This window comes from Zea mays, chromosome 5 (genome assembly GCF_902167145.1).
Source record: "Zea mays cultivar B73 chromosome 5, Zm-B73-REFERENCE-NAM-5.0, whole genome shotgun sequence".
Taxonomy (NCBI): Eukaryota; Viridiplantae; Streptophyta; class Magnoliopsida; order Poales; family Poaceae; genus Zea; species Zea mays.
The window spans coordinates 216318191-216340750 of NC_050100.1; the positions used below are offsets into that span (position 1 = coordinate 216318191).

Genomic DNA, 22560 nt, shown 5'->3' on the forward strand with positions numbered 1-22560 from the left:
TACCGATGTCCCAGCAATGGCAGATACTCCGTACGAAGCTTGGATCAAGCCAAGCCTGTTTGACAACTCAATTCTGCGTTTCTTCCTCTCCATTCGCCAGCAGAAACTTGCAGTTGCATTTTCCCCAATTGAAAGTGGGTTCAGGCTACAAAAAATTTGACTGATGTCAACGTGGAACAGAGACAGTTGCTTCACATTTTTTTTTCCGTATTCACTTCCTCAACCACAGTCCACAGCCAATCCTCAGGCCCCAGCGCAGCCGCCATCTATCGTGCTGCCATCGGCACGCACACGCACAATCATCATCCATTTCTTATCCACCTCATCCCACCACCAGCCACATGTCTCCGGCCACGCGACGCCCTCCAGCCCCACCGCCGTGCGATCTGGCGGTCTCCCGATCCCGTCCGTCCGCTCCCCACCCCCAAAGCCCTCCTCTTCCTCGTCCCCCCAGACCTCACCTCCCTAGTCCCGTCCCGATTCCCGAACAAGAGCGAGGCCGCACTCCCCCACGAGTCCACTCTCCGACCGCACGCTCCGCGACGCGATGGCCGCGCTCCGCCTCGCCTCCTTCACCCTCCGCCCCGCCGCCGCCGCCGCCGCCTCTTCCGGCGCGACTCCATCGGCTCCCCGGTCCGCCTCTTTCTCCAGCGTGGCGCGGGGGCTCCCCTCCCTCCGCCTGGCCCCGCCCCGCCGCCGCCGCGGGGACCTCGCCAGGCCCCGCGCCGCGGCCGAGGCCGCGGCGGAGAGCTACGCGTCCGCGCTGTCGGAGGTGGCCGTCGAGAACGGCACCCTCGAGCAGACGGTCTCCGACCTCGAGAAGCTGGAGAAGATCTTCGCCGACGAGGCCGTCGCCGAGTTCTTCGACAACCCCACCGTCCCGCGCGAGGAGAAGGCCGAGCTCATCGGCGAGATCGCCAAGTCGTCCGAGCTGCAGCCGCACGTCGTCAACTTCCTCAACGTCGTCGTCGACAACTTCCGCGCGTCCATCGTGCCGCAGATCGTCGTCGAGTTCGAGAACGTCTACAACTCGCTCACCGGCACCGAGGTCGCCACCGTCACCTCCGTCGTGCAGCTCGAGTCGCAGGACCTCGCGCAGATCGCGCAGCACGTCCAGAAGATGACCGGCGCCAAGAACGTCCGCCTCAAGACGCAGCTCGACCCGGCGCTCATCGCCGGCTTCACCGTGCAGTACGGCCGCGACGGCTCCAACTTGATCGACATGAGCGTCCGGAAGCAGATCGAGGAGATCGCGTCCGAGTTCGAGTTGCCCGCCGTCCCGCTCGAAGTCTGAGGCCGGCTTGAGGCGTCCATCCTCGCCCTCGAAGCTATAGGTCCTTTTTCTGCTGCCTCTCTCCCTGCTCTGCTATTCATCTGTATCATTCTCTGGTTGTTGAATGTTTTGAGTGAATGGTGAATGCTGCATACCTGGATTTTAGGATTCATATTTGAATGAATGGTGAATACACTGCATACCGGATTCAAGAAATTTGGTTTCAAATAAGGAAAGTGATAGAAATGAGGAGGATGTGACCATAAATTTCACATGAACGGTGTAGGAAGTAGAGAAACTAGTGTCCAGTTCCTATAACTGCAGTGCTCCCTTGGAACGCAACGCAGGAATTTCGAGTTTCACAAGCAAAAACATCCCGCATTCCAAAGAGGGCATTAAACGGTTCGAAATGATGTGATTATTCTTCAGCAGAAAGAAGAATGTACAGAATGCTCACACAAGTAATCCATTCCCATATATCGACCAAAACGCCCAAGATTCTTACTTGGATATTCCATCCAGGCTTGCAATCAAAATTTACAAACTTCCCTAGAGCTGCAGAATTGCCAATTTGTTCGGGAATTAATCTGATCTGGAATGGTTTTCCATCTTTGCAGCTGCTACTGTCTCAAGGAACCAAGCGGGAATGTTGGCCCTGTCCCCTTCAGTCACTCAGACCTGCGGATCAACGGTGGTGGCTCCAAATCTCCGATACATATATGAACGGACCCTATTTTTGTGCGTTTCGGTTGGCGGGAACCTCTGTAGTTCTTTCTCCTTTTTTTTCCTGTGGTTGACAGACACAGACAGACACTGTAATATGTTTTAAAACACTCATCTATATAGCTGAGTGTGCACCTCTTCTCTCAATCGTATATACAAGCTGAGATAGAGTCATGGGATGAGGATGATGTCCACCGGGAAGTAAAGATCATGTCGGCTGAGTGTGCACTAAGGCTAGCTCCAATAAGGCACCCTAAACGGTTCTGTACCCTAAATATAGAGAATCAAATGGTCCTCTACGCCCTCCAGCAACGTCCTCTAAACGGTTCTCTAAATTTAGAGAACGTTGCTGGATTCTCTATATATAGAGTTTCTCTAAACGGTCCTTTATCCATTTGAATACTTTAAATAACCGGTTTAGCAAAACTAAAATATGTACAATACATTTGAGAGTATGACAAATACGTATGTACAAAAATAAAAAATAAAAAATGTCTTTAATATAGATATTTGAGTATAGAGGACGTAATTTAGAGGACGTTGTTGGAGAGGAAGGAGATATAAAGGATGAAATCTTTTAGAGGAGACTGTAAAGGACGGATATAGAGGATGAATATAGAGGACGTTGCTGGAGACAGCCTAACTGCTGAGGCATGCCGCCTCCCCGGTCAATAGCGTTGCTCTTGCAGGTCTTGTTTCGCCCCGCCCTGCCGTGGTCATGGTGTCATCGTTTTGTTGCCGCAACCCTAAGCTGATGACGAAGGCGTGCAGTAAACAAACCAATGATGTGTATCCGATCGCTGCCGAACCAATCACATTGAGATTGACATTCTTTGGCTGCATTAAAGACCTCGTAGATTAATATATTAGTTATGGCTTTCGTTCACCAAGGATCCGTGGCGCAATGGTAGCGCGTCTGACTCCAGATCAGAAGGTTGCGAGCGAAAATTTTACGTAAGTTGTTTATTCTTTTGTGAAGTCCTCTTCTTTTTTTTTTTTTTTTGCAATTCGTCTAAGCTCCACGGCTCTACCACCTACCCCCTTCCTCTCCATACACACAGGCAGCCAGGCTCCACTTCCCATCGCCGCCATCGCAATTCTCCAATGTCAACCACAGCGCAGTCAAATACTCCAATTTAGCACAAGACCCTACCCTTCCTTTCGTCCAACCCGATGGTTGCCTGCTCAAGCACATCAACTCCATGGCCGGAGCGGCACCCGCCGTCCTCGTGCCCAGGCGAATTTATTTTGGCTTTTGAGAAGATGAAAAGTGTATAGAGCGATGTCAACCGACTATTTGTGACATACAACATTCTGCTAAGGGCCTTTGCGCAGGCTGGTGACACAAAGCAGGTGGACATCTTGTTCAAGGATCTGGATGGAAGTGTAGTCTCCCTTCCCTGATGTATATACTTGCCATGGAGTGTTTGATGCATACGGGAAGAATGGCATGATCAGAGAGATGGAATCTGTGCTGCTGCGGATGAAAATCAAGCAATGCCGTCCAGATGTGATCACACTCAACATACTCGTAGATTCATACGGGTGAAAGCAAACATTTGATAAGATGGAGCAGGTGTTTAAGAGCCTACCGCGATCAAAGGAGAAAGCAGATGTCTCTGTGGTAAAGCGAGGCTCAGAGAGAAAGCAGATGTCTCTGTGGTTCAGAAGATGGAAGAACTGGGATTCAAACCAAACTACGTGACAATGGAATGCCTCATCGTAATGTATGCTCATTGTGATTGTGCCTCGAAGGCCCGGCAAGTGTTTGATGAGCTCGTGGCCTCACAAAACAAAGTGCACCTTTCTTCGTTGAGCTCGATGCTTGATGCCTACTGCACGAACGGATTGCACACAGAAGCAGATCGGCTGCTGGACACTGCACTGCAGAAATGTGTTGTGTTGTGTTGTGACTTTAGATGTCCAAACGGATGGCCCGGCCCGGCCCGGCCCGGTCCAGCCCGAGCCCGTTTGAGCCCGGCCTGTTAACCGGGCCGGGTCGGGCCGCCCGACGGGCTGTCCCTTCTGTCCGAGCACGGCACTACTAAGGCCTATCCGTGCCGGGCCAGCCCGGAAAGCTCGGCCCACGAAGGAGCCCGGCCCAGCCCGAGCACGCCAATTCACACAGTTCACATTTAAACAGAAATTCACACTTACACTTGCACATTTAAACAGAAATTCACACTTGCACATTTGACAGAAATTCACACTTGCACATTTAAACAGAAATTCACACTTGCAAACATGCACAAAACAGATAAAGATAAGTAATATAAAGGATTAGAGCTGTTTGTGCAATGGCTGCCTCATTAAAAACCTTTCTAGGTAAAAACTCACTCCTCGTGAGAAAACCCTAGAAAGGAAAAAAGAGTACAGCCCAGCTCTGATTTAATAATAAGTTCATGTCTAAGAGTACAGTTTACATCACCAGATGTCCAGATCACTAGAATAGAGTAGGATTGTAGGAATAGGAAGAATAGTAGGAGATTGCAAAGTGTAGGGCCCTAGGCCCTAAGGGTCATCAAGATAAAGTCCCTCAAATGCTTCTTCAAGGTCTTCGTCCTATGTAGAGTGTTGGCCTCTAGCTTCTCCTAGTTCCCAATCTTTCATGCAAAGTAGCATCTCTACCATTTCTGGTGCTAGGCGACGTCGTCGTTCCTCAATTATCCTGCCACAAAGGCTAAATGCAGTTTCTGAGGAAATTGTTGAGACAGGAACAGAAATAACATCTCTAGCTAAGATAGAGAGAATAGGATAGGACAACTTATGTTCATGCCACCAGTTTAGGATATTGAAGTCCTCATCAAACTTCTGCAAAGTGTCACTGTCCAGGTAGGAGGACAATTCTGTGTCATGTGAACTAAGGCCAGCACTAGAGTGTGCTTGTTGAAGCAAAGCAGATGCTGATGTTCCAGCTGCAAGGTTAGGAGTACTAGAACCAGGATATGAAAACTCAGAAATAGAATCAGATCCATAAATCAATCCCTAGTTTTGTTTCCTTTTACCTGTGACAGGAGGAGGAGGAGGCACTTGTTGCCTAACTGCACCAAACTTAACATCATATTTATTAAACATGGTAAACAATTCACTTTTCACACAAGTAAAGTAAAGTGAGTAGTCAGTACCAGATAGACCAGATAAAATCCTTAAGATATTGCTAAAACACCTTAGTTTGGCTCTAGGATCAAGTATAAAAGCAAATGCATAGAGCATAGGTATATCCCTCCAGTACTTAAGGAACTTAGATTTCATAGGAGCAACAGCATGTCTAAGCAATGCATCATTTTCATACTGATTTAAATGCTAGATAATGTCAAGAATATTATGCATAATAAGTGGAGATGTAGGATAGTAAACCCCATAAAGGGTCACAGTAGCATCATAAAACAGTTCAAGAAACTGAAGCAACTTTTCAGCCACATACCAATGCGAATTTGTCAACAGATTAGGTTCACCTGGTTTTCTAGGATAGTTAGTGTCCATGAACACACCAAAGGTTCCCTTGTAAGGAATTAAATGCTTAAGCATAAGATATGTAGAATTCCATCTCACGGGCATGTCAATGCCAAATTTACGAGGTTGTACATTCATAGCAACACAATAACCCTTAAATGCAGCAATACGCTGATTAGAAGCATTCAAGTAGACAATTGCAGTTCTAAATGAATCAAGGTAAGGTTGCAGTCTTTTCAAGCTGCATTTCACAATCAAATTGATAATATGGCAAGCACAACGTTGATGCAAGAATAAAGTACCAACATATCCAGCTAAGGATGGACTAAGCTTCTCCATAGCTTTAGAATTGGAGGAGGCATTATCCAAGGTTACAGAAAAAACTTTATTAACAACACCATAATCTTCAAGCACAGTCATAACCCTCACAGCAATGTTCTCACCAGTGTGAGTTGTTTCAATAAGTCTAAGGCCAATGACCCTCTTTTCTAATGCCCAGTCATTAGAAATATAATGAGCAACCACACTAAGATAGTTTTCCTTAGCATTACCACTCCAAATATCAGATGTAATTGCAATAGAAGAAACAGATTGCAAGCACTCAACAACTATCTTACGACGATCATTAAAGAACTTGACAAAGTCCCTAGCAGTTGTTTGATGAGATACTTTCTTAAAGACATGATTATAAGATAGTCTAATATACTCCTCAAAAGCAGGTGACTCAGCAAAATTAAGTGGAAGATCAAGCCTAGCAATCAACCTACACATCTGAGTTCTAGCACGATCAGGACAGTAATCCCAGTTACGAACATAACCATCAGGGTTAAACTTAAGGACTGACTGCTTGCCTTGTTTAGCAAGCTTAACTTTGCAATCACGTTGGTGCCTAAGCAAATGACCAGTACCACTAGTAGACACAACAGTCAATGTAGATTTGCACCCGTGACACTTACCACCATACCTTATCCTCTTACCGTTTACAGTATTGTAGAGCGGCTCGAAATCAAGCCAAACTTTAGATGTGCAAATTCTTTTATGCTTCTTACCATCAACATTTTCTGAAGTGTCTGCAGCACCATTATTGGTAGCAGCACCCTCCTCTAGGTTAATAGGGGCTGCACTGCTACCATTGTTAATGGACTGAGATGGATCATTCTCATAACAGGGCACAACATCCAAATCATTGTTGATGAACTGAGGTGGACTATTCTCACCACCAACACATTGCTCCATCACAACTCACCGCCGTTACTACTACACAAATCACAGCATATTAGATTACCTCTGCGCCAGACACGAAGAACTCGTCGCCGTTAGTAGTAGATCCGGAGCACCGGTTCCAAAAGGACGGGTTCCTCACGGATCAATACAACTCACGGGGAAGACTTGCACAGAAAAAAGGATGAAGGGAATAAGCAAATCAGGTCACAGGAACGACATCCATAATAAGGTAGAAGTTTCCATTGAACACCAGATGTCCAAATCAGGTCACTAACCTCTGTGCCGGACGCAGAGCTGAGGCCGCCGTTAGCGGTAGTCGGTAGATCCGGTCCGGAGCCCCGGTTCCGTCGCCGACTCAAAGTGGAGATCGAGCCGACGCGCACTGGTTCCTCATGGTTACCGAAGACGAGCAGATCTGGAGCCCCGTTTCACGTCACTGGCGCCGTTGAGGTCAGGAGGAGTGGAGGACAGGAGGAGTGGAGAGGGGGTGGACGGAGGAGTGGAGGACACGACGAGCCGGAGCACAAGCACCGAGATGGCGAGATCCAGCGTTACCGTGCGAGTGCGAGAGTCCGAGACTGAGAGGGACGAGGAGGACACGTCCACGGAGGCGCCGAGCGGAGACGGAGAGGCCGAGAGCGGAGACCGAAGATGGAGGAGATGGACGAGAGGCGAGACGGCGGTCGCAGTCGCAGCGGAGAGGAGAGGAGCGGTCGAGCGGCTGAGTGGGTGCGCGACGCGATAGGAAACTAGGGTTAGGGTTACGGGCGGGCGGGGCGAGAATGAGACGGCCGCGACGCGGACGCCCATATATCCAGGCGGGCGCAGTGCCACAGTGCTTGCGGCTTGCAGCTGGGCTGGGCCGCTGGCCTGTTTCGTGGGCGCGTGGCTGGGCCGCTGTTTGGAAATTGGAATTTGTAGCGGGCTAAATTTGAAGCCCACCAAATATCGGGCCGTGCTCGGGCTAGCCCAACGGGCCGAGAGGGTTGTCGAGCCCGGCACGATCGTCGGGCCAGGCTGAGCCCGGGCCCGGAATAACTCGTGTCGTGCCGTGCTCGTGCCGTGCTAAAAACTCGTGCTTCGTGCCGTGCTAACGGGCCACGTGCTTTCTGGACATCTATAGTTGTGCCCAGTGGTTCCACCTACAAGCTGCTCTACAAGGCCCACACCAAGGCGAACGATAAGGCACTGGTGCAGAAGTTGCTCAAGGGAATGAACAAAACGGGGATTGTCCCGAATAAAAAGTTCTTCCTGGACGCTTTAGAAGCATTTGGCTCCTCTGAGAGGAAACCCAGGACATCACCAGGCATAAACTCTGCAAGCAAGCAGAGTACAGATTCGGCTGGCGATTCAGAAACTGCTACTTCTAAGAAACCAGAGGTAAGCAAGCGTTTGGCAAGTAGCTGCTATATAAGGCTGTTGGTTTGAACAGGCTCGTCAAATTACCTGACATCAGGAAGAAACGAAGAACACATTTGATCTGCACCAGAAACCGTTAATATAGTGTACTTGGAGCTACGGGAGTTGCCCTGCTCCCAACAGTATGTTCCTTCCCTACTGAAGAATGCTGAGACCTTTCGTGCTGCGGCAAAATCTGCTTGTACATGTAATCTGTTATCGTAAGTAGGTATTTTTGTTTCTTCAATTGTTATTACAGATCTGTGGTCCTATTTACTGAGCATCTCCCGATACATAAAACTGTGAACCGGAGTGGCATGCAGCACGTTGTTTCAGAAAATGATCGCTTTTGTAAAATGCAAGAAGCATAAGAACATGTTTGAATCCATTAGTTAGCTAACTGATAGTTGCTAACTATCAGCTAGCTAATTATTAGCCAGAGTCTGTTTTGATCCATCGAACGGCTAATACGTGGTTGAATAGTAGGCTAGAGGTGCAAATGAACTATAAGCATCCCTCCACCAGCTAATGAACAGTGATGCCGTAGAACAATGAAAGCTCATACTTATATCAAAAACAGTACTAGCAATCATGCTAATTCACGGTGTTGACCAGATTGACAGCAAATATTTCTTCAAGTCCAGATGGCCCTCAAAATATTGGGCAATCTGACATAAGTCTTAACAATGCACCATAAATTTCAGGATCCCTTAAACAATGCATCATACACTTCGGGATAAACACATTTGGCTCGCCTACCACTGAATCCCCACAAATATCATATTCTGATGGCTTCTTGTGCCATTCCTTTTTCTGCAGCTCAAAGCTTCTCGAGAACAATGCACCAGTTGGATTTGTCATAGAACTGGTCAACAATAGCAGCATTCTTTATGCCAGAAACCAATCTGAAATTAAGAAAGTTGATGATATGACATAATCCGAATCAAAAGAGCTGACACTCAGCGAAAAGAAAGTAATACATGCTTACGAAGTGCAAGCAGCAGATTGTATTCATCTTTCTCTATAATTATTGTTACCAGATTCTTTCTCTATAAGGCAACCAAGTGACAAGTAGCGGTATCTATATGTATGAAGGCAACATTTCTGATGAACCCCTAAACAGAATAATTGGGTAAAAGAGTAGAAATAAAAGCAGTCAAAATGTCAACTGCATCGAACTGCCTTCAACAGCTCGTGTTATCATCTCTAGTTATTCCATTTTCCCGACCTTTCATGACTAAACAAACACATTAACAGTGACCAAGACACTAGTATCACAAGTAAAATGGTAGAAAAAATAGGAATAAACACATGAAACAGGAAGCTTCTATGAGGCATCACTATGGCTTTGAGCAAATGAAGAATTTGACTTTATGCAGGTACAGGTAGAAACAAAAGGGGGAGGGAAGTAAGCTTTTCGTGTAAATGTAGAGTAACTGAGAAAGAATACTCCACCTCTGAAGTTCTCCTTCAACAAAAACATGATAATAACGATTGTAGACCACTGTACCCTTCTTCTCATCTTTCTTTGCAAATCCATTTTCCAGAGCAGCAGATGCACCACCAATTTCAGCTCGGTGAAATGGTAGATGCCATGGAACAAAGTACTCCTGCTGGTTTTTCTCATTTTCATCAGTCTTTGAATTACTACAGTCAATGGTCTTGTCCTCCACCTCACCATGACAGCTTTTCAATCGGTCATCTGTTTGCTTCGTGAAACCAGCATCTTCATCAGTTTCTGCAATGCTTTCCAGAAGAGTTCCAGATTTACTGCGTACTGGAGGACTGCTCTGTTCAACCCACTCTTCAGTATATTTCTCGCAGAGGGGAGTCCACTTGTTGAGCAAAGACTTGTCTTCCTGCTCCCTAGCCCAGACTGTTATAAGCACCAGACCACCTCTTCGAACAACACGGATTAGCTCTTCTATGGCCCTCCTCCGCCTATCATCAGTACTCAAATGATGCAACACAGCAATTGAAATTGCTGCATCGCCAAAATCATTCCTGTATGGGAGGTTGACAGCATCAGCAACCAACACCTCATGCCCTCTCCCAGCACATATCTCAATAAGCGGTGGGCTTATATCACATCCTATGAATAAACAATCAGGGTTGAAACCCAAATACTTGCCATTACCACAGCCAGCATCCAGTACAACCGACCCTGGCCTCAAGGAATTCAAGAATCCTGCAACCTTGGGCCATTTAGCAAATCTTGTTGCACTGAAATGGGGAGCTATGGCATCATAGACACGATGCACATACTTCTTCTCAATTTCTGGAGTGGACTGAACACTTGAGAAGCAACTGTGGTTTCCCTCAGCAGGAACCATGTCTTGAGCCTCCAACGAATCATTTGGCCTCATCGGGTTGTTAGTGCTAAGATGCTGAAACGTTGGCTTATAACTAGAGAATTCTTTATTTCGAAAGCTTGAAGAATATGAATGAGAAATGTGTATGGCTTTATGAATGCTTCTTGCTGTTATCCTCGAAAATATTAGTATCATGCAAGACCTATGCCAAAGAATATATGAATTAGCCACGCTGATGGTTTGCCAATAACTCAGACGATAAAGAGATGAAACTACAGCAGATTAGCTTGGTCAATGGCAGTGACAGAACCAAGATTTAAGCTAGGTTAGTCATAGCCAGTACTACCATATGCAATTCAGTATAATCCATATTCACAGTTCGGTACATTACCAGGGTTCCAAAAGGAGGCACTAAGCTCGCGCTGAAACGTAAGCGGACAGGTAACGCTTCGTTTCGGGCAAGCGCTACCAAAGCGGCACGGCCGCCTTGCTGGAGCAGCGGCTGCTGGCTCCCACTGCCCGCCGGCCGCACGCGGCGCGCAGTGCAGCCGCCGGGGCCGGGCGCTGTCGACGGTCCACCGGAGGCGGAAGGGGAGCGGGAGGCGCGCATGCAGGGTCGCCGGCCGGTATGCGGGGGGGACGAGGACCGGAGGCGAGGGTGCGAGTCGATTGGCGAGAGGCGGGAGGAAGAGCCGCTGACGACGGCAGCGAGTCTGGGGTTGCCCCGCCGTCGCTGAGAGCCCGAACCTGAGCGCCGCCGCTGTCGCCTGCGTGCCAAGGGCGAGTCGGGGAGGGAGCGGAAGATGGAAGGCCGGCGCTGCGAGGAAGATGAAGAGGAAGAAACGGCGGCGGCTGTCGGGCAGTGTGCCTTCGCTGTTAGGGCAAAGAAACGTGTGGGTGCGATTCAACGTGGTTCCCAACTTAACTGGATCCGGATCTTTATTCAGATTTACTATGAACAAATAACATATGAAATTTACTATATAAATTTATATAAGTAAACCTCTTAAAATTGTTCTACATCTTTTTAAATAGAAAATAATTGATAATTGATATAAAGTTTGGATACGAATACGGATTCGAAAGGTTTTTCACTTTTTTCTAGTCATAAAACAATACAAACAAAAAATTATACAAAATTGAAGATATCAAGTCCAAGAGAGCTTAAGCATGGACCTAAATATATAATATTGTGTAAAATGGTATAAGTATGAGGTTTGCACTTTTAAATATGTTGCATAGGTCCATTATAAATGTTTCTAGTACTTGTGTTTAGGCTCTAACACATTTTGTAGAGAAAAACGTTTTTTGGCTTGAGTTTGGGCATATTGCAAACCACTATGAAATGAAGCAATGAAGGTATGATTCTAGCTCTTAGTCAATTGTTTTGTTGCTAACTATGTTTGTATAAATGATAGGAATCATCATAAAAGGAGTCAAAAAGAAGTGAAGGAGTTTGGCTCAAAAGAGCCAAAGTTGGGCTAGACTGGGCTTCACCGGACAGTTCGGTGTGCACCGGACATGTCTAGTGATGGCCTGGACAGCCGGCCCCAACTGGTCGCTCTTGGGATTTTCTTGGACTCGTTGGCTATAATTCACTGGACTATCTAGTGTCCATCGAACATGTCCGGTGCGCCAAGCGGACAAGGGCCAACGGCTCTTCGCCCGCGTCAACGGCCTGCAGTGTGATCAACGCCGACCAGTTCAATAGGCCACAGTCGGGAAGGGTCACCAGACATGTCCGGTGCACCCACGGACAGAAGGCAATCCGCGCTTTCCAAAGGAAGGAGCAACAGATCCTTGGCCCCTTGGGGCTATAAAAGAGACCCCTAGAAGTCTCTACTAGAATACCAAACATTCCTAGAGCACACTACAACTCCGAGACTCCGCGACCACGCCTTCGAAGTGTTTGAGAGAGATATGAGCGCATTTTCTATGTCGTTACTATGTCGCTTTGTTGTTGCGCTCTCTTCTTTGCATGTGTGCGTGTGTTGCTACAATTGAGCTCTTGTGTGTGTACTCTACTCCCACCCATACTCTGAATTGGATTGTGATCATCTTGTGTAGGTGTGAGAGATTCCAATTTGTGGAGATTCCTCACAAACGGTTTTGATATATGGAAGAATACCATGGCACTTAAGTTTGATATTTAGATCATTTGAGAGGGGTTGAGTACAACCCTTGGTCGAAGGAGGTCACCACAACATGGAGTAGGTTTTGGTCGAACCACGCGAAAAATCGTTGTGTCTTTTGTCCATTTACTTTATTGTGATTTCTATCTTCCTTTGAGCATAAAATTCACGTACATATTGCTCCTAGTTTAATACACATCTCAAGTGAGCAATCAAGTGAAGAGTCTTTCTTTCTCTCATCTTCTCACACGAACTTGGTTTTTAGTCACTTTGACCCATAAATTGGACCAAGTTTGTGTTGTTTGCAACAAGTTTTGTAGGATCATCCATTCCCCTCCCCCTTAGGTGCTCTCACTTACATACAATGAAGATCAAGTGTGATGTCTAGGCACTCAAATTTTATGGGGGCCGACTACCTTCTCAACCAAAGATTAGTAACAAAAAAATTAGGCCTATTCTTGTTTGGTGGGTCTAACAACATGACCTTGACGTTGTTGCCTATATCTTTTCTAACCAAGTAATATGCATTGAAAACAAATAGTCTTCTGCCTAGGCAATGGGGTTGGTGGAGTAGCATTGCAATTATGGATAAAGTATCCCTCATTTTCACACTTAAATCATTTATTATGTATAGAGTGTCCCTCATTTCCAAATTCAAAGCACTTGATAGTGATGAATGATGAGCTTCGTCTTTATCTTTTAACAATGGAGTTTCTAAGATTGTTGCGAACAACAAATCACATCCATGAAATAGTCTTTATCGGAAGCTCTCCCGGGAGAAGATGTTACAAGTGCGAGATTACAAAAATGGTCGATCCCCATAGCGGAAGCACTATTCATCTATTTATAAGATCAATTATGTATACACTTTGGGGATTACAAGAAGGCACTTCATATTACACAACAATCCTTCATAGTTGAAGATGTACAATCAATCTTTGTACAGCAGAGACATGTCCACATGTCTTTTCACCTTCTTGAGGACTTTATGCCTTCTTCAAAGGTGATCCTAGAGATATTGAAAGCTTCGTTTCACATTCGGCTTGTCACGCGACCTTCAGTACTGTTCTTTGCTCTGTGTTTGGGGCTACACCTTCTTTGTTTTTGATAAGCTTTTCCCTAGAAACATCTTAACTAGTGAACTTCATTGTTATGGACCTTTGGCTAAGGATATTCTCCCCAACATATGGATATGTAAAGAGCAATAAGATTTGGCGATCACATATAAGTTTATTCTAAATTACTGAGAACAAATGACTAAAAGCTAAAATATACAAAGCCTAAGAGTTGTTCACTTGTTTGTAACCTAAAAGCTCATCTAAAACATGTTATTTCTATCTTCTCTGTTGCTTCTAGATTACTTATCTAGAAAGTAGACCGATATTTTTTATATAACAACAGTCAAAAAATTAATATAGACTCTATACTGAGGCATCCATATAAGAGCACCATTATTTTTTTGTCGGTCTGAGCACCATCATTTCAAAATAAGAACCCAAGTTTATTGCGTAGGTAGAATCTATGTTCGCATTTGAAGCGGGCTCATATCCTTTTTTCAATGTGCAATCATCTTCGTATCCATATAGGCTTCTCTTGGTCCATATAAAATTATGGAGTGGAACTCTACCAAACGAGCCATAAAATGGATTCAGCCCTCCATGGACAATGTGATGACCTGAATTAGCTTTTGCAGATGGAAGGAGACAACATAGGAAGAAATCAAAATGAGGAATGGTGGTGGTGACGACGGTCATGGAGGAGCGACGAATGGATCGACCGGAGGCGCTTTCCGATAATTTACTGGATCTTTTTTGTACAAACTTGTAAGAATTGTAATCAGAGCAAATTGTGTATGCCTACTACTAAAACACATCACTGCTCCTTCAGCTACTGCATGCACAGTCAGGTCAGGTTAACCAAAGAATCAAATGTAAAACTAGCCATGCGCTCTTTTCACCTCTTTGTTTCCCCTTTACCATAACACCATACATTACTCCTTTTGCAACTTATATCTGAGTACAATATTTCTGTTAGACGAGACAAAGCAACCGATCTAAAAAGAATCGATATATATATAACGTCAACATGGCAGAAAAGAAAAAAGAAATAAAAGAGTTTTTTTTTCTAGTTTCGACAACACCATTTATACAGCAGGAAGCATCCAATCCTCAACTCTGGAACAAGACGATCCAAATCTACCATCCAGAAACCTTCATATTCGATGGATTTTTAGTGTGTATGTTTCTGGACTCGAATGGCTTCAAGGACTGGATATCAAAATGAATTCACGCTTGTGTGAACACAGCAAAGCAGATACAAAATCCTAAGACTACACAGATTGTACAACATCAAGCAGGCGTCTTATCAGAGAATGGTGCACCCGCATCTGTTCTGCTTGACGGAATTCGCAAGCTGCTTCTCTGGAAAATTATAGGTGAACAACATGTTAGAGGTATGTTTACAAATGTCAAGAAAATCACAATAGCTTTCAGCATCACAGTTAAGATCATATTAAACAACAAAAAGAAATTACTTAGTATGCTTGTGGCCGCATATCACCCAAACATTCCACCGCGTCAACTTACAGTGTGTTTGGTTTGTGGAGTCACCTTATGCTTCATGAGTTGATACATCATGAGTTCATTCCATAAATTTTGGTGGAATCAACTTATTCCTCGTATGTATACTAATTATTAGCTTATAAAGAATGTTGTGGTGATGGATCAACTCATTCTATTCCACAAACCAAATAAAAAATTGAGGAGTGAGAAAATGTACCAGCTCATTCCTCAAACCAAACACACCCTTAATGCTCATGTTGGTACAAGTTCTATCTTAAGACACCTAAGATACCTAAGCACCTCAAGACTTGCTGTATTGAAAATTATTAGAAGGTTGTGTTGTGGTTGTGTGTTCGAAAGTTTGGATCTCTAGGCATCATTAGTGGTGGAGATAGTGCGCGCACACACACATGATAGGTACACGCATAGTCACAAGAAACATGTTAAGTGGTAGCGACACTCGATCAAGAAACGTCATCCCCGACCAAGATACGTGGGGTCATTTTTGTTCTCACAATGTAAAAATCTCTCATAGGTAGCCGCATTCCTCGGCCCTATCGATCCGGGAACTTTGTGACTTATGTACACGTGAGAAAACTACTCCCATATATAAGCAACTCAGCTCATAACTTGAACTAAAAAGTTTAAATTCACATGGAGTAACTGGAAATATCTTTCAGGTTGTAGTATTTGGATAACAGAGATACATCCCTAGATGCATTCACTACCACAAGAATAGGAGCAGTATGTTTCCAGCACAAGAGTTGATCATGACAAACACTTCAATTAAATATATGGAAATAGAACTCAAGTTATTTGTCATGGGAACCAAGAAAATGCTATGATCAAAGAGCTGAAATTGTCGGCAATACCACTGTTTTTGTCAGCTTGTGGAGGTCGCACTACCACATGCATTGTAATTACACCTCCTGGGACCTCTCCTACTGGAACACGGGACTCTGCAAGTGTCCGATTATTCTCCAATATCCTTCCAGCATTGATAAGCTTCAAGTCATTAACAGTTTTTGGAGTTATATCCTTATCTGTTAGCACAAATAAAATAACAAATTCCATTCAGAAAACAAGAACAACATGCATGGATTGAGAAACAGAGAATTTGCACTGAAAAGTTCCAATGTGTAGGACATGATATGACAACACAGTAACTCAGTAAGTTTCCAGCACAATCAACCAAGGGTCTCACAGACAGAAAATACAATATGCTATTGCACAATGCTCAGTTTGAATTTTGAAATGCAAATTGAGAAACTGATAAAGCTAGCAGAATTGATGCAGGCACCCTTCAAATAGATAACAGAAGGAATAAATATGTCAGGTTCGTGACGATTCACATACTTATGTTTGGATCAACACAAGCAGGCATGTGCAAGTACACACGTTCCTTGTGTTGTGAATGCACGCAAAAGCATCAATATAGTTTTCACATTCCACATGTTGATTCAGCCAGAAAGGCTCAGTTTTTACTTGATCTAGTCCGGTTCCCATGTGGGTGCACCTCATGCAAGTATTTCATGAAGTCATGCCAAGGAAAGTTCCATCACAAAGCGGGAGAATCAGAGAACTGTCATTACTATCATTCAGAGTATTCTACTCAGCAAAAGGGCCTCTAGCTGAGTTGGTTAGGTGGTCTGAGTAGCGTTCCTTAAGTACTAAGTTCAAATCCCAGTGGGAGCGAATTTCAAACTAAGGTTAAAAAAGATCACTTGCCGGTTCCCTGGTTGTGTGCACACGAGATGGACTGACCTATGGGGGCGGATCCTCGTGTATGGGCTGGGAAGGCTCAAAACACGAGCAAAGATCTGGCCTATAGGGGACAGACACTCATGCTGCACAGGAGGGCATCTTTCGTGACTTTTCTCGGTCGGGACTCGATTGAGCTTCTTCTTAATATATAATACCGTGCGGGCAGTCTTTCCCTACCGAACGAGAGTATTCTACTCACTAAATCGTTAGTATTCTTTATCCAAAACATCAATTATTCAATTGTACAACAGTCACTAATTATTTCTGAAGATGTTTCTAAAATGACTTCTGCTGGCTTACAAAAGATCTCTGACTGTTTAAGTGAAAAAGTACAGATCATTCTGCTGCTTAGTGCAAGTGCTTACACAATGTTCTCTCAGTAACTTACACGTACCATGGGACTAGTGTCTACTATGGCTTGCTGTTGCTGACCAACATGCTCAAAAGTGACCTGACATCCAAACAATTTCTCTCTGATATACTAATATTTAATAAGGCCCAAGGTTCAATTCACAAACAGCACAAATGTCCAAGGTTTCACTTGAATACCAGACAGCTAAGGATTCAGAGTGAATTGTTTGCCCTCATCTTATAAGGTGTGCAAATCACATGATAGGCCAAACTATTAATCAGAATGTTTGTCAATGGTGAAAAGTTGAGCTGTTGCACTTCTGCAGAGAAACTCAGGTTATCTAACAGTCGGACATTGAAAAGCTTTCCATAGTGCTGTAAAACTCCCTTTACAGATTTGAAGAGAGTAATATGGCCTTGTGCACTTTGCTTCTTTTACATAGTGCTATAATCACTCGAAAGGTCTACAGTTATTAATATGGCCTTGTGCACTTTGCTTCTTTTACAGCAAACAAAATAAGCGAGACCCTGTTTCCATCCGTTCCACTTACAATCTGTGAACTGTTTCCAAAAAAGCTCTTCGCTCACAAAATTGGCAATTGGTATTCACAGATGAGAATTTCGCACCACATAAAGCAAAGAACCGAAAGTATCAACTAACTGATAATATGGCACAACCAGTACTGGGATTCTGCATACCCCAAAAAAGAGAGAGGATATGGCATAGCCAGTCACAGGATACTTCTGAAGCTAGCCAAACACAGGATGCTTCTGAAGCTAGCTAATCACAGGATACTTCTGAAGCTAGCCAGTCACAGGATACTGCCGAAGCTAATTAGCGAATATGGCAGAGCCACTCAAAGCATAATGCTGAAGCTAATAATTGAATAAGGCATAGCCGGTTCTAGGACTTTGCTGAAGAAGAAAACAAAAGTATAGTTTCCCTCTACTCAACTGACCATGCATCCAGAAAACAACAAGAAATCAAAGGTGCCACGAGAAGTCATACGCCACAAGCAAAATAGCAGGGGTAGCAAGAAAACTAGCGAAACATGAGCACAAAGCCAAAAAAGAAGCAATACATGATCCAGAAAACTCATGACATGAGAATACCCCTCCACCTAAATTACAAAAGCGTCCATCGCTTGTATCAGCAGATCGGGAAGGCACAGGCGTGTACGCTACCAAATCAATAAGTCTCACTGCCTCACCTTGCGGCCACCGAGCGAGGATGAACTCCTTGAGCGAGGAGACCGTGGTGGAGGGATCGTACTTGGTGGGCCCGATGTCCGTGCCGTCGAAGAGCCGGAACCTGACCTCGATCGGCTCCTTCCCGCCGGCCATATCCTCCCCGCCAGATCGCCGGCGGCGGCCCACCACACCTCCCCTTCCCAAGATCCAAGCCCCGGATCAAAGGCCCATAGGAGCAAGGAAGCGGCCAAAAAAAAGGAAATCCACAGAAACACGCGCAAGGTGGGAATTTGACGACGAATTCTTGCTTCCGCGTGGGGTGAAAGCGAGGGGGCGGCAACTCGGTGGGGGAGGAGAGGAAGACGAGAGCCAGGGAGGAGAGAGAGAGAGAGACGGGGTAGTGGGCTTCCTCCTCTCGGTGCGTGTATTGACGGATACGCCCAAGCACAAATTTTTAATTGTGGTTTTGGCATCGAGCCATGGTGTTGATGGAGCGTGAAAGCGATTGGCGAGGCCGAGGCGGAGCGGGGAATTCTATGCCGACCGGGGTTCGACGTCGGCGACGGGCGATGGCGGCTTCTATCTCGGGCACTTTGACTGCCCTCGGTGGTCTCGTCGACGTCTTCTTCACTGTTCTGTACTGCTGTTGTGGAACATCTCTCTCTCCCCCCTTTGTCTCTTCTTTGGTTGTACTGTTACAGGTCCAGCTTGTTTTTCATTTCAAAATAAATAGTCAACAAATACAAACCACAATCCACTGATGGATTGCTCTGGGGGAAAGTTTTGTACATGGATGTGCCGAGTGGGTTTTAAGACTATTTTATTCTCGTATTTGTAGTTATGTGGAATTAAAGCTATGTCTAAGGCCAGGGTCTGTTTGGTTCGTGACTAACTATGTCACACTTTGCGTAAGGTTAGTCGTTCGAATTTACGAACTAACCTTAGACACAAAAGTTAGATAAAATATAGCAAGTTAGACAGCGAATCAAACATATCTACTACCTGCATTCTCAAATATTTGTCGTTTGCTAGTAATTTTTGAACTAAACCACAACAAATAAAAAACGGAAAAGTATAATATAGCTTATAGACTATATAAAAATTTATTGACCTATTTATAGATTATGAAAATTTAGATATTTAGATTATATTATCCACCTAATAATATAATATGTGTTGTTGGTGTGTCTTTTAATTTATTTAATCTGGATTGTATAATACGAAGGATAAAGGATAAATAATCAGGAATTACGATACGAACGGATGCAGGAAGATTACCCTAGATACCCTGGAAATGAAATGGTAAAAAGAAAAAACGTTCTTGATCACAGGACTGCTGGCACAGGAGCACGGAGCAGCAGGCGTCTCCTTAACCTTACCAAGAAGCCAATTCTATGCCGTAACGTCCGGCTACTGATGTGCGGAGCCAGACCCAGACGGCCTCAGATGTTACGGAAGAGGTTCTGGCCGGCCTTGAGCAGCTTGGCGAGCACAGTGTTATATTTCCAACATCTGCATTCCACTGGGTAATTATCACGAGCTGGCTGCGATGGTTGGCTATTATTCTAGGCAACCAACTCATAGAGTTTCGGCCATTTGGTGATCACGCGACCATGCAGAACAGCTCAACATCCAGTTTCCCAGGCAATAGTCTGCACAAAAATCACAGGCACATGCAAAAAAAAACGCGAAAACAGTCAAATGAATGCGGCAAGGCGGAAAAAAAAATTCAGCAGTTATGTTGTGCAGCTTGCTACGCTGTCCAAATTTTCAGAACTAGCAGTGTATTATATGACCACGGATTAGGATAAGTTGTCTGGAGTTGGAGGATGAGTGCATTTTTAGGACTGGAAAAGTACGGTAGCCTGACGACACCAGATGAAACACCAGCCAAAAAGGAAGATTATGACGTGCTATCCGCAGTTTGTAAAATAAAATAACAAGGACTAGTTTGGGAATTTTAATTTTGTTTAATGATTCCTATTTTCTAAGGAAAAGTAACCTTTTTCTTGGTAAAATGAAACCGGTGCTTGTCAGATGTGATCCGATTCTAAAAAGGGATATTAAAGCATGTCCAAAAGCTCCCTAGAAAATGATTCCTTAAAATCAGTTTTGAGGGCATCTAAAAACTTAGTGGGGTAGATTTTAATCCTTTCTCTAACATATTCCTAAAAGCGGCAGATTGTTTCTAGTGAGTCCAAAAACCTTCTCATTTGTAGCTACAAATAAGTGAATTTTAAGGGCTATGAAAAAGTTGTAAGTGTTTTAGGGGAACTATTGAGACACGTTTTGTATTTTTTCCAAAAAAAATGATTTAGAAGAGAATTCTGTGAAGCTCTTGAAGATGCTTATCAGGACAGCTAACAGGATTGGTAACGCCACTGTCTTCGTGGACTGATCGATGGAACTAAACCCTACACATCCATACAATTGTTTTTAAAGTTTTCGCTACAAATTTTCAACTGAATCATTGACGCGCTTGCTACCAAATATTCTAGTACACTGATGGACTGGTGGTGAGTGGTGACAGTGACGGTTAGTTTTTTTTAAAAGAAACTTCAAGCACCTGTTGGAAGAACGGTAAAGTAATAGGGTTGTATTTCTCGGAACCTTTTAGGGTTTGTTCGGTTAGCTCTCAATACATGTAGATTGAGTGGAATTGAATGAGTTTAAATCTCAAACAAGTTAAATTTCTTCTTAATTTTTTCCAATCTCATTCAATCTGTATGTATTGGGAATAAACGAACAAGGCCTTAAGGTTTTGTTCGGTCATTAACGTCCTACTAAAATTGGGGGTGAGAGTGATATAAGAGATTTTGACTTGTTGAGGTTTCAACCCACTCATTTTTTCCAATCCACATAGATTGATATTACAACGAAAAAACTCTAAATATGTTTGGAGCTTGTGTCGTCGTAATAGCCGGGCTCCCATGGCTCACTCGATGACTAAGGGCGCCCCATGTCCCTTGGAACAGCCCGAGGGCTTTTGAGACATTCGGAGACCTATCTCTTAGGATATGCGTAGGGCCATGTGGACTAGGACTGAGCGTTCGGTTCTTCGGTTCGGTTTCTCGGTTCTTGTAGAAATTCGGTCCTTCAAAAACTAGAACCGAAATAGCAAGATAAAAAAACCAGAACCGACTAGTTCGGTTCTCGGTTCCTTGGTTCTAATCGAACTGTAACAACCACTCTAAAATTCTGAATAACGGCAGCTTTTGTGAGAAATTTCAGCAGCATCTCCCCACAAACAACCACAAGTGCACAATGCCTAAAATTTCATAGATAATACATGGATGATTAGAGGTTCAACATAAATCGATAAACACAACATCCGAAGTTACAAACACATGTAACAAATTGAATCTGGTACTTTCGGTTTTTTCGGTTCTTTGGAGTGCAGAACCAAAAATATCTCATTTATTTCGATTCTCAAAAAACCAGAACCAAATTTCATAACGGTTCCTTCGATTCGGTTAGTTCGGTTTCGGTTCTCGGTTATTTCGGTTCGGTTCCTCGGTTTCGGTTCTTTTTGCCCAGACCTAATGTGGACATTGGAAGGCCGGGAGGCCTTTGGGGCCCTTGTAGGCCCTCATGGCTATTGTAACACCGAGGACCCTCAGGTCTCTGGGTACGTCCGGAGTTGTTAAGCACGGTCGAGTCATTCAGGGTTAATGTACTGTACGATGGTATTGTTCATGATCATAGGCATATGTAGTCTAGTTTTGCTACTTGTGCAAGTTAACAAGGTAATTAACTATTGGATTAATTGATATATGTAATATACCTATAATGTATGAAGTAATTGATGTATGTTATAGTTATTAATCCATCTCCTTTATAAATCCTAATGTTATATCTAACTCTTATAGCATGAGTATGATGGAATACACAGCACAAAGCTACCTATCACTTTTTTCGTTGAGTTACATCTGAAACTTTTTGTCTCAATCCTCTACACCCATAGATAATTAGGGAGAGTAGACCTCCAGAACCATCGCCCGCTAAAGACAATTGTTTAGATGTGTGAGTGATCAAGTTGCTAGGGAGCGTTTTCACAATTGCTCGTTGAAGATCTCAAATACGGTGGATGTCCAATGGACGACACTACAAACTTCTACCTATATCATCTTTGGTCCACAACTTCAAACAGCACAAGATGTTAACACATCTTGTGTAAA

At 44.3% G+C, this 22560-nt stretch overlaps 3 protein-coding genes and 1 pseudogene across 6 annotated transcripts; 2 read left to right on the plus strand and 2 right to left on the minus strand.

The window, feature by feature from the left end:
* The first annotated feature begins 354 nt into the window (after positions 1-354).
* On the plus strand, positions 355-2178 carry LOC103627748 (ATP synthase delta chain, chloroplastic). 2 transcript variants are annotated; one of them, NM_001320850.1, is made up of 2 exons: positions 355-1334; positions 1891-2130. In NM_001320850.1, exon 1 carries the CDS (start codon positions 548-550, stop codon positions 1292-1294), a length of 747 nt encoding a protein of 248 aa, NP_001307779.1. In that variant the 5' UTR covers positions 355-547; the 3' UTR covers positions 1295-1334; positions 1891-2130. The 2 variants fall into 2 exon arrangements, with proteins under 2 accessions (NP_001307779.1, XP_035814702.1); XM_035958809.1 differs by having other exon boundaries at positions 360-1334; positions 1440-2178.
* A 536-nt stretch (positions 2179-2714) lies between these two features.
* Positions 2715-8087, plus strand: LOC109939881 (pentatricopeptide repeat-containing protein PPR5, chloroplastic-like; annotated as a pseudogene).
* A 528-nt stretch (positions 8088-8615) lies between these two features.
* Positions 8616-11374, minus strand: LOC103627749 (tRNA (carboxymethyluridine(34)-5-O)-methyltransferase). The gene is made up of 3 exons (XM_008648057.3): positions 10775-11374; positions 9527-10585; positions 8616-8976 (listed from the first exon to the last, which is right to left on the minus strand). Exons 2-3 carry the CDS (start codon positions 10576-10578, stop codon positions 8892-8894), a joined length of 1137 nt encoding a protein of 378 aa, XP_008646279.1. The 5' UTR covers positions 10579-10585; positions 10775-11374; the 3' UTR covers positions 8616-8891.
* Positions 11375-14479: 3105 nt separating this feature from the next.
* LOC103627750 (membrane-anchored ubiquitin-fold protein 3) lies at positions 14480-19273 on the minus strand. Of its 3 annotated transcripts, none has more exons than XM_035958811.1 (3): positions 18403-19273; positions 15952-16119; positions 14480-14935 (listed from the first exon to the last, which is right to left on the minus strand). In XM_035958811.1, the coding sequence occupies exons 1-3, from the start codon at positions 18533-18535 to the stop codon at positions 14880-14882; spliced, it is 357 nt and encodes a 118-aa protein (XP_035814704.1). In that variant the 5' UTR covers positions 18536-19273; the 3' UTR covers positions 14480-14879. The 3 variants fall into 3 exon arrangements, with proteins under 3 accessions (XP_035814704.1, XP_035814703.1, NP_001351938.1); XM_035958810.1 differs by having other exon boundaries at positions 15949-16119; NM_001365009.1 differs by having other exon boundaries at positions 14566-14935; positions 15949-16081; positions 18403-19013.
* Positions 19274-22560: the final 3287 nt, after the last annotated feature.

Bases quoted from the DNA above. Each gene is read 5' to 3' on its own strand.
- LOC103627748 (NM_001320850.1), top strand. From the start codon at position 548: ATGGCCGCGCTCCGCCTCGCCTCCTTCACCCTCCGCCCCGCCGCCGCC.
- LOC103627749 (XM_008648057.3), bottom strand. From the start codon at position 10,578: ATGATACTAATATTTTCGAGGATAACAGCAAGAAGCATTCATAAAGCC. The intron at 8,977-9,526 runs GTGGAGTATTCT...TCTTAATTTCAG, and splicing joins GTTGAAGGAGAACTTCAGAG to ATTGGTTTCTGGCATAAAGA.
- LOC103627750 (NM_001365009.1), bottom strand. From the start codon at position 18,855: ATGCCAAAACCACAATTAAAAATTTGTGCTTGGGCGTATCCGTCAATA. The intron at 16,082-18,402 runs GTGAGGCAGTGA...AATGACTTGAAG, and splicing joins CCTCGCTCGGTGGCCGCAAG to CTTATCAATGCTGGAAGGAT. The intron at 14,936-15,948 runs GTATTGCCGACA...ATAATTTTCCAG, and splicing joins ACAAGCTGACAAAAACAGTG to AGAAGCAGCTTGCGAATTCC.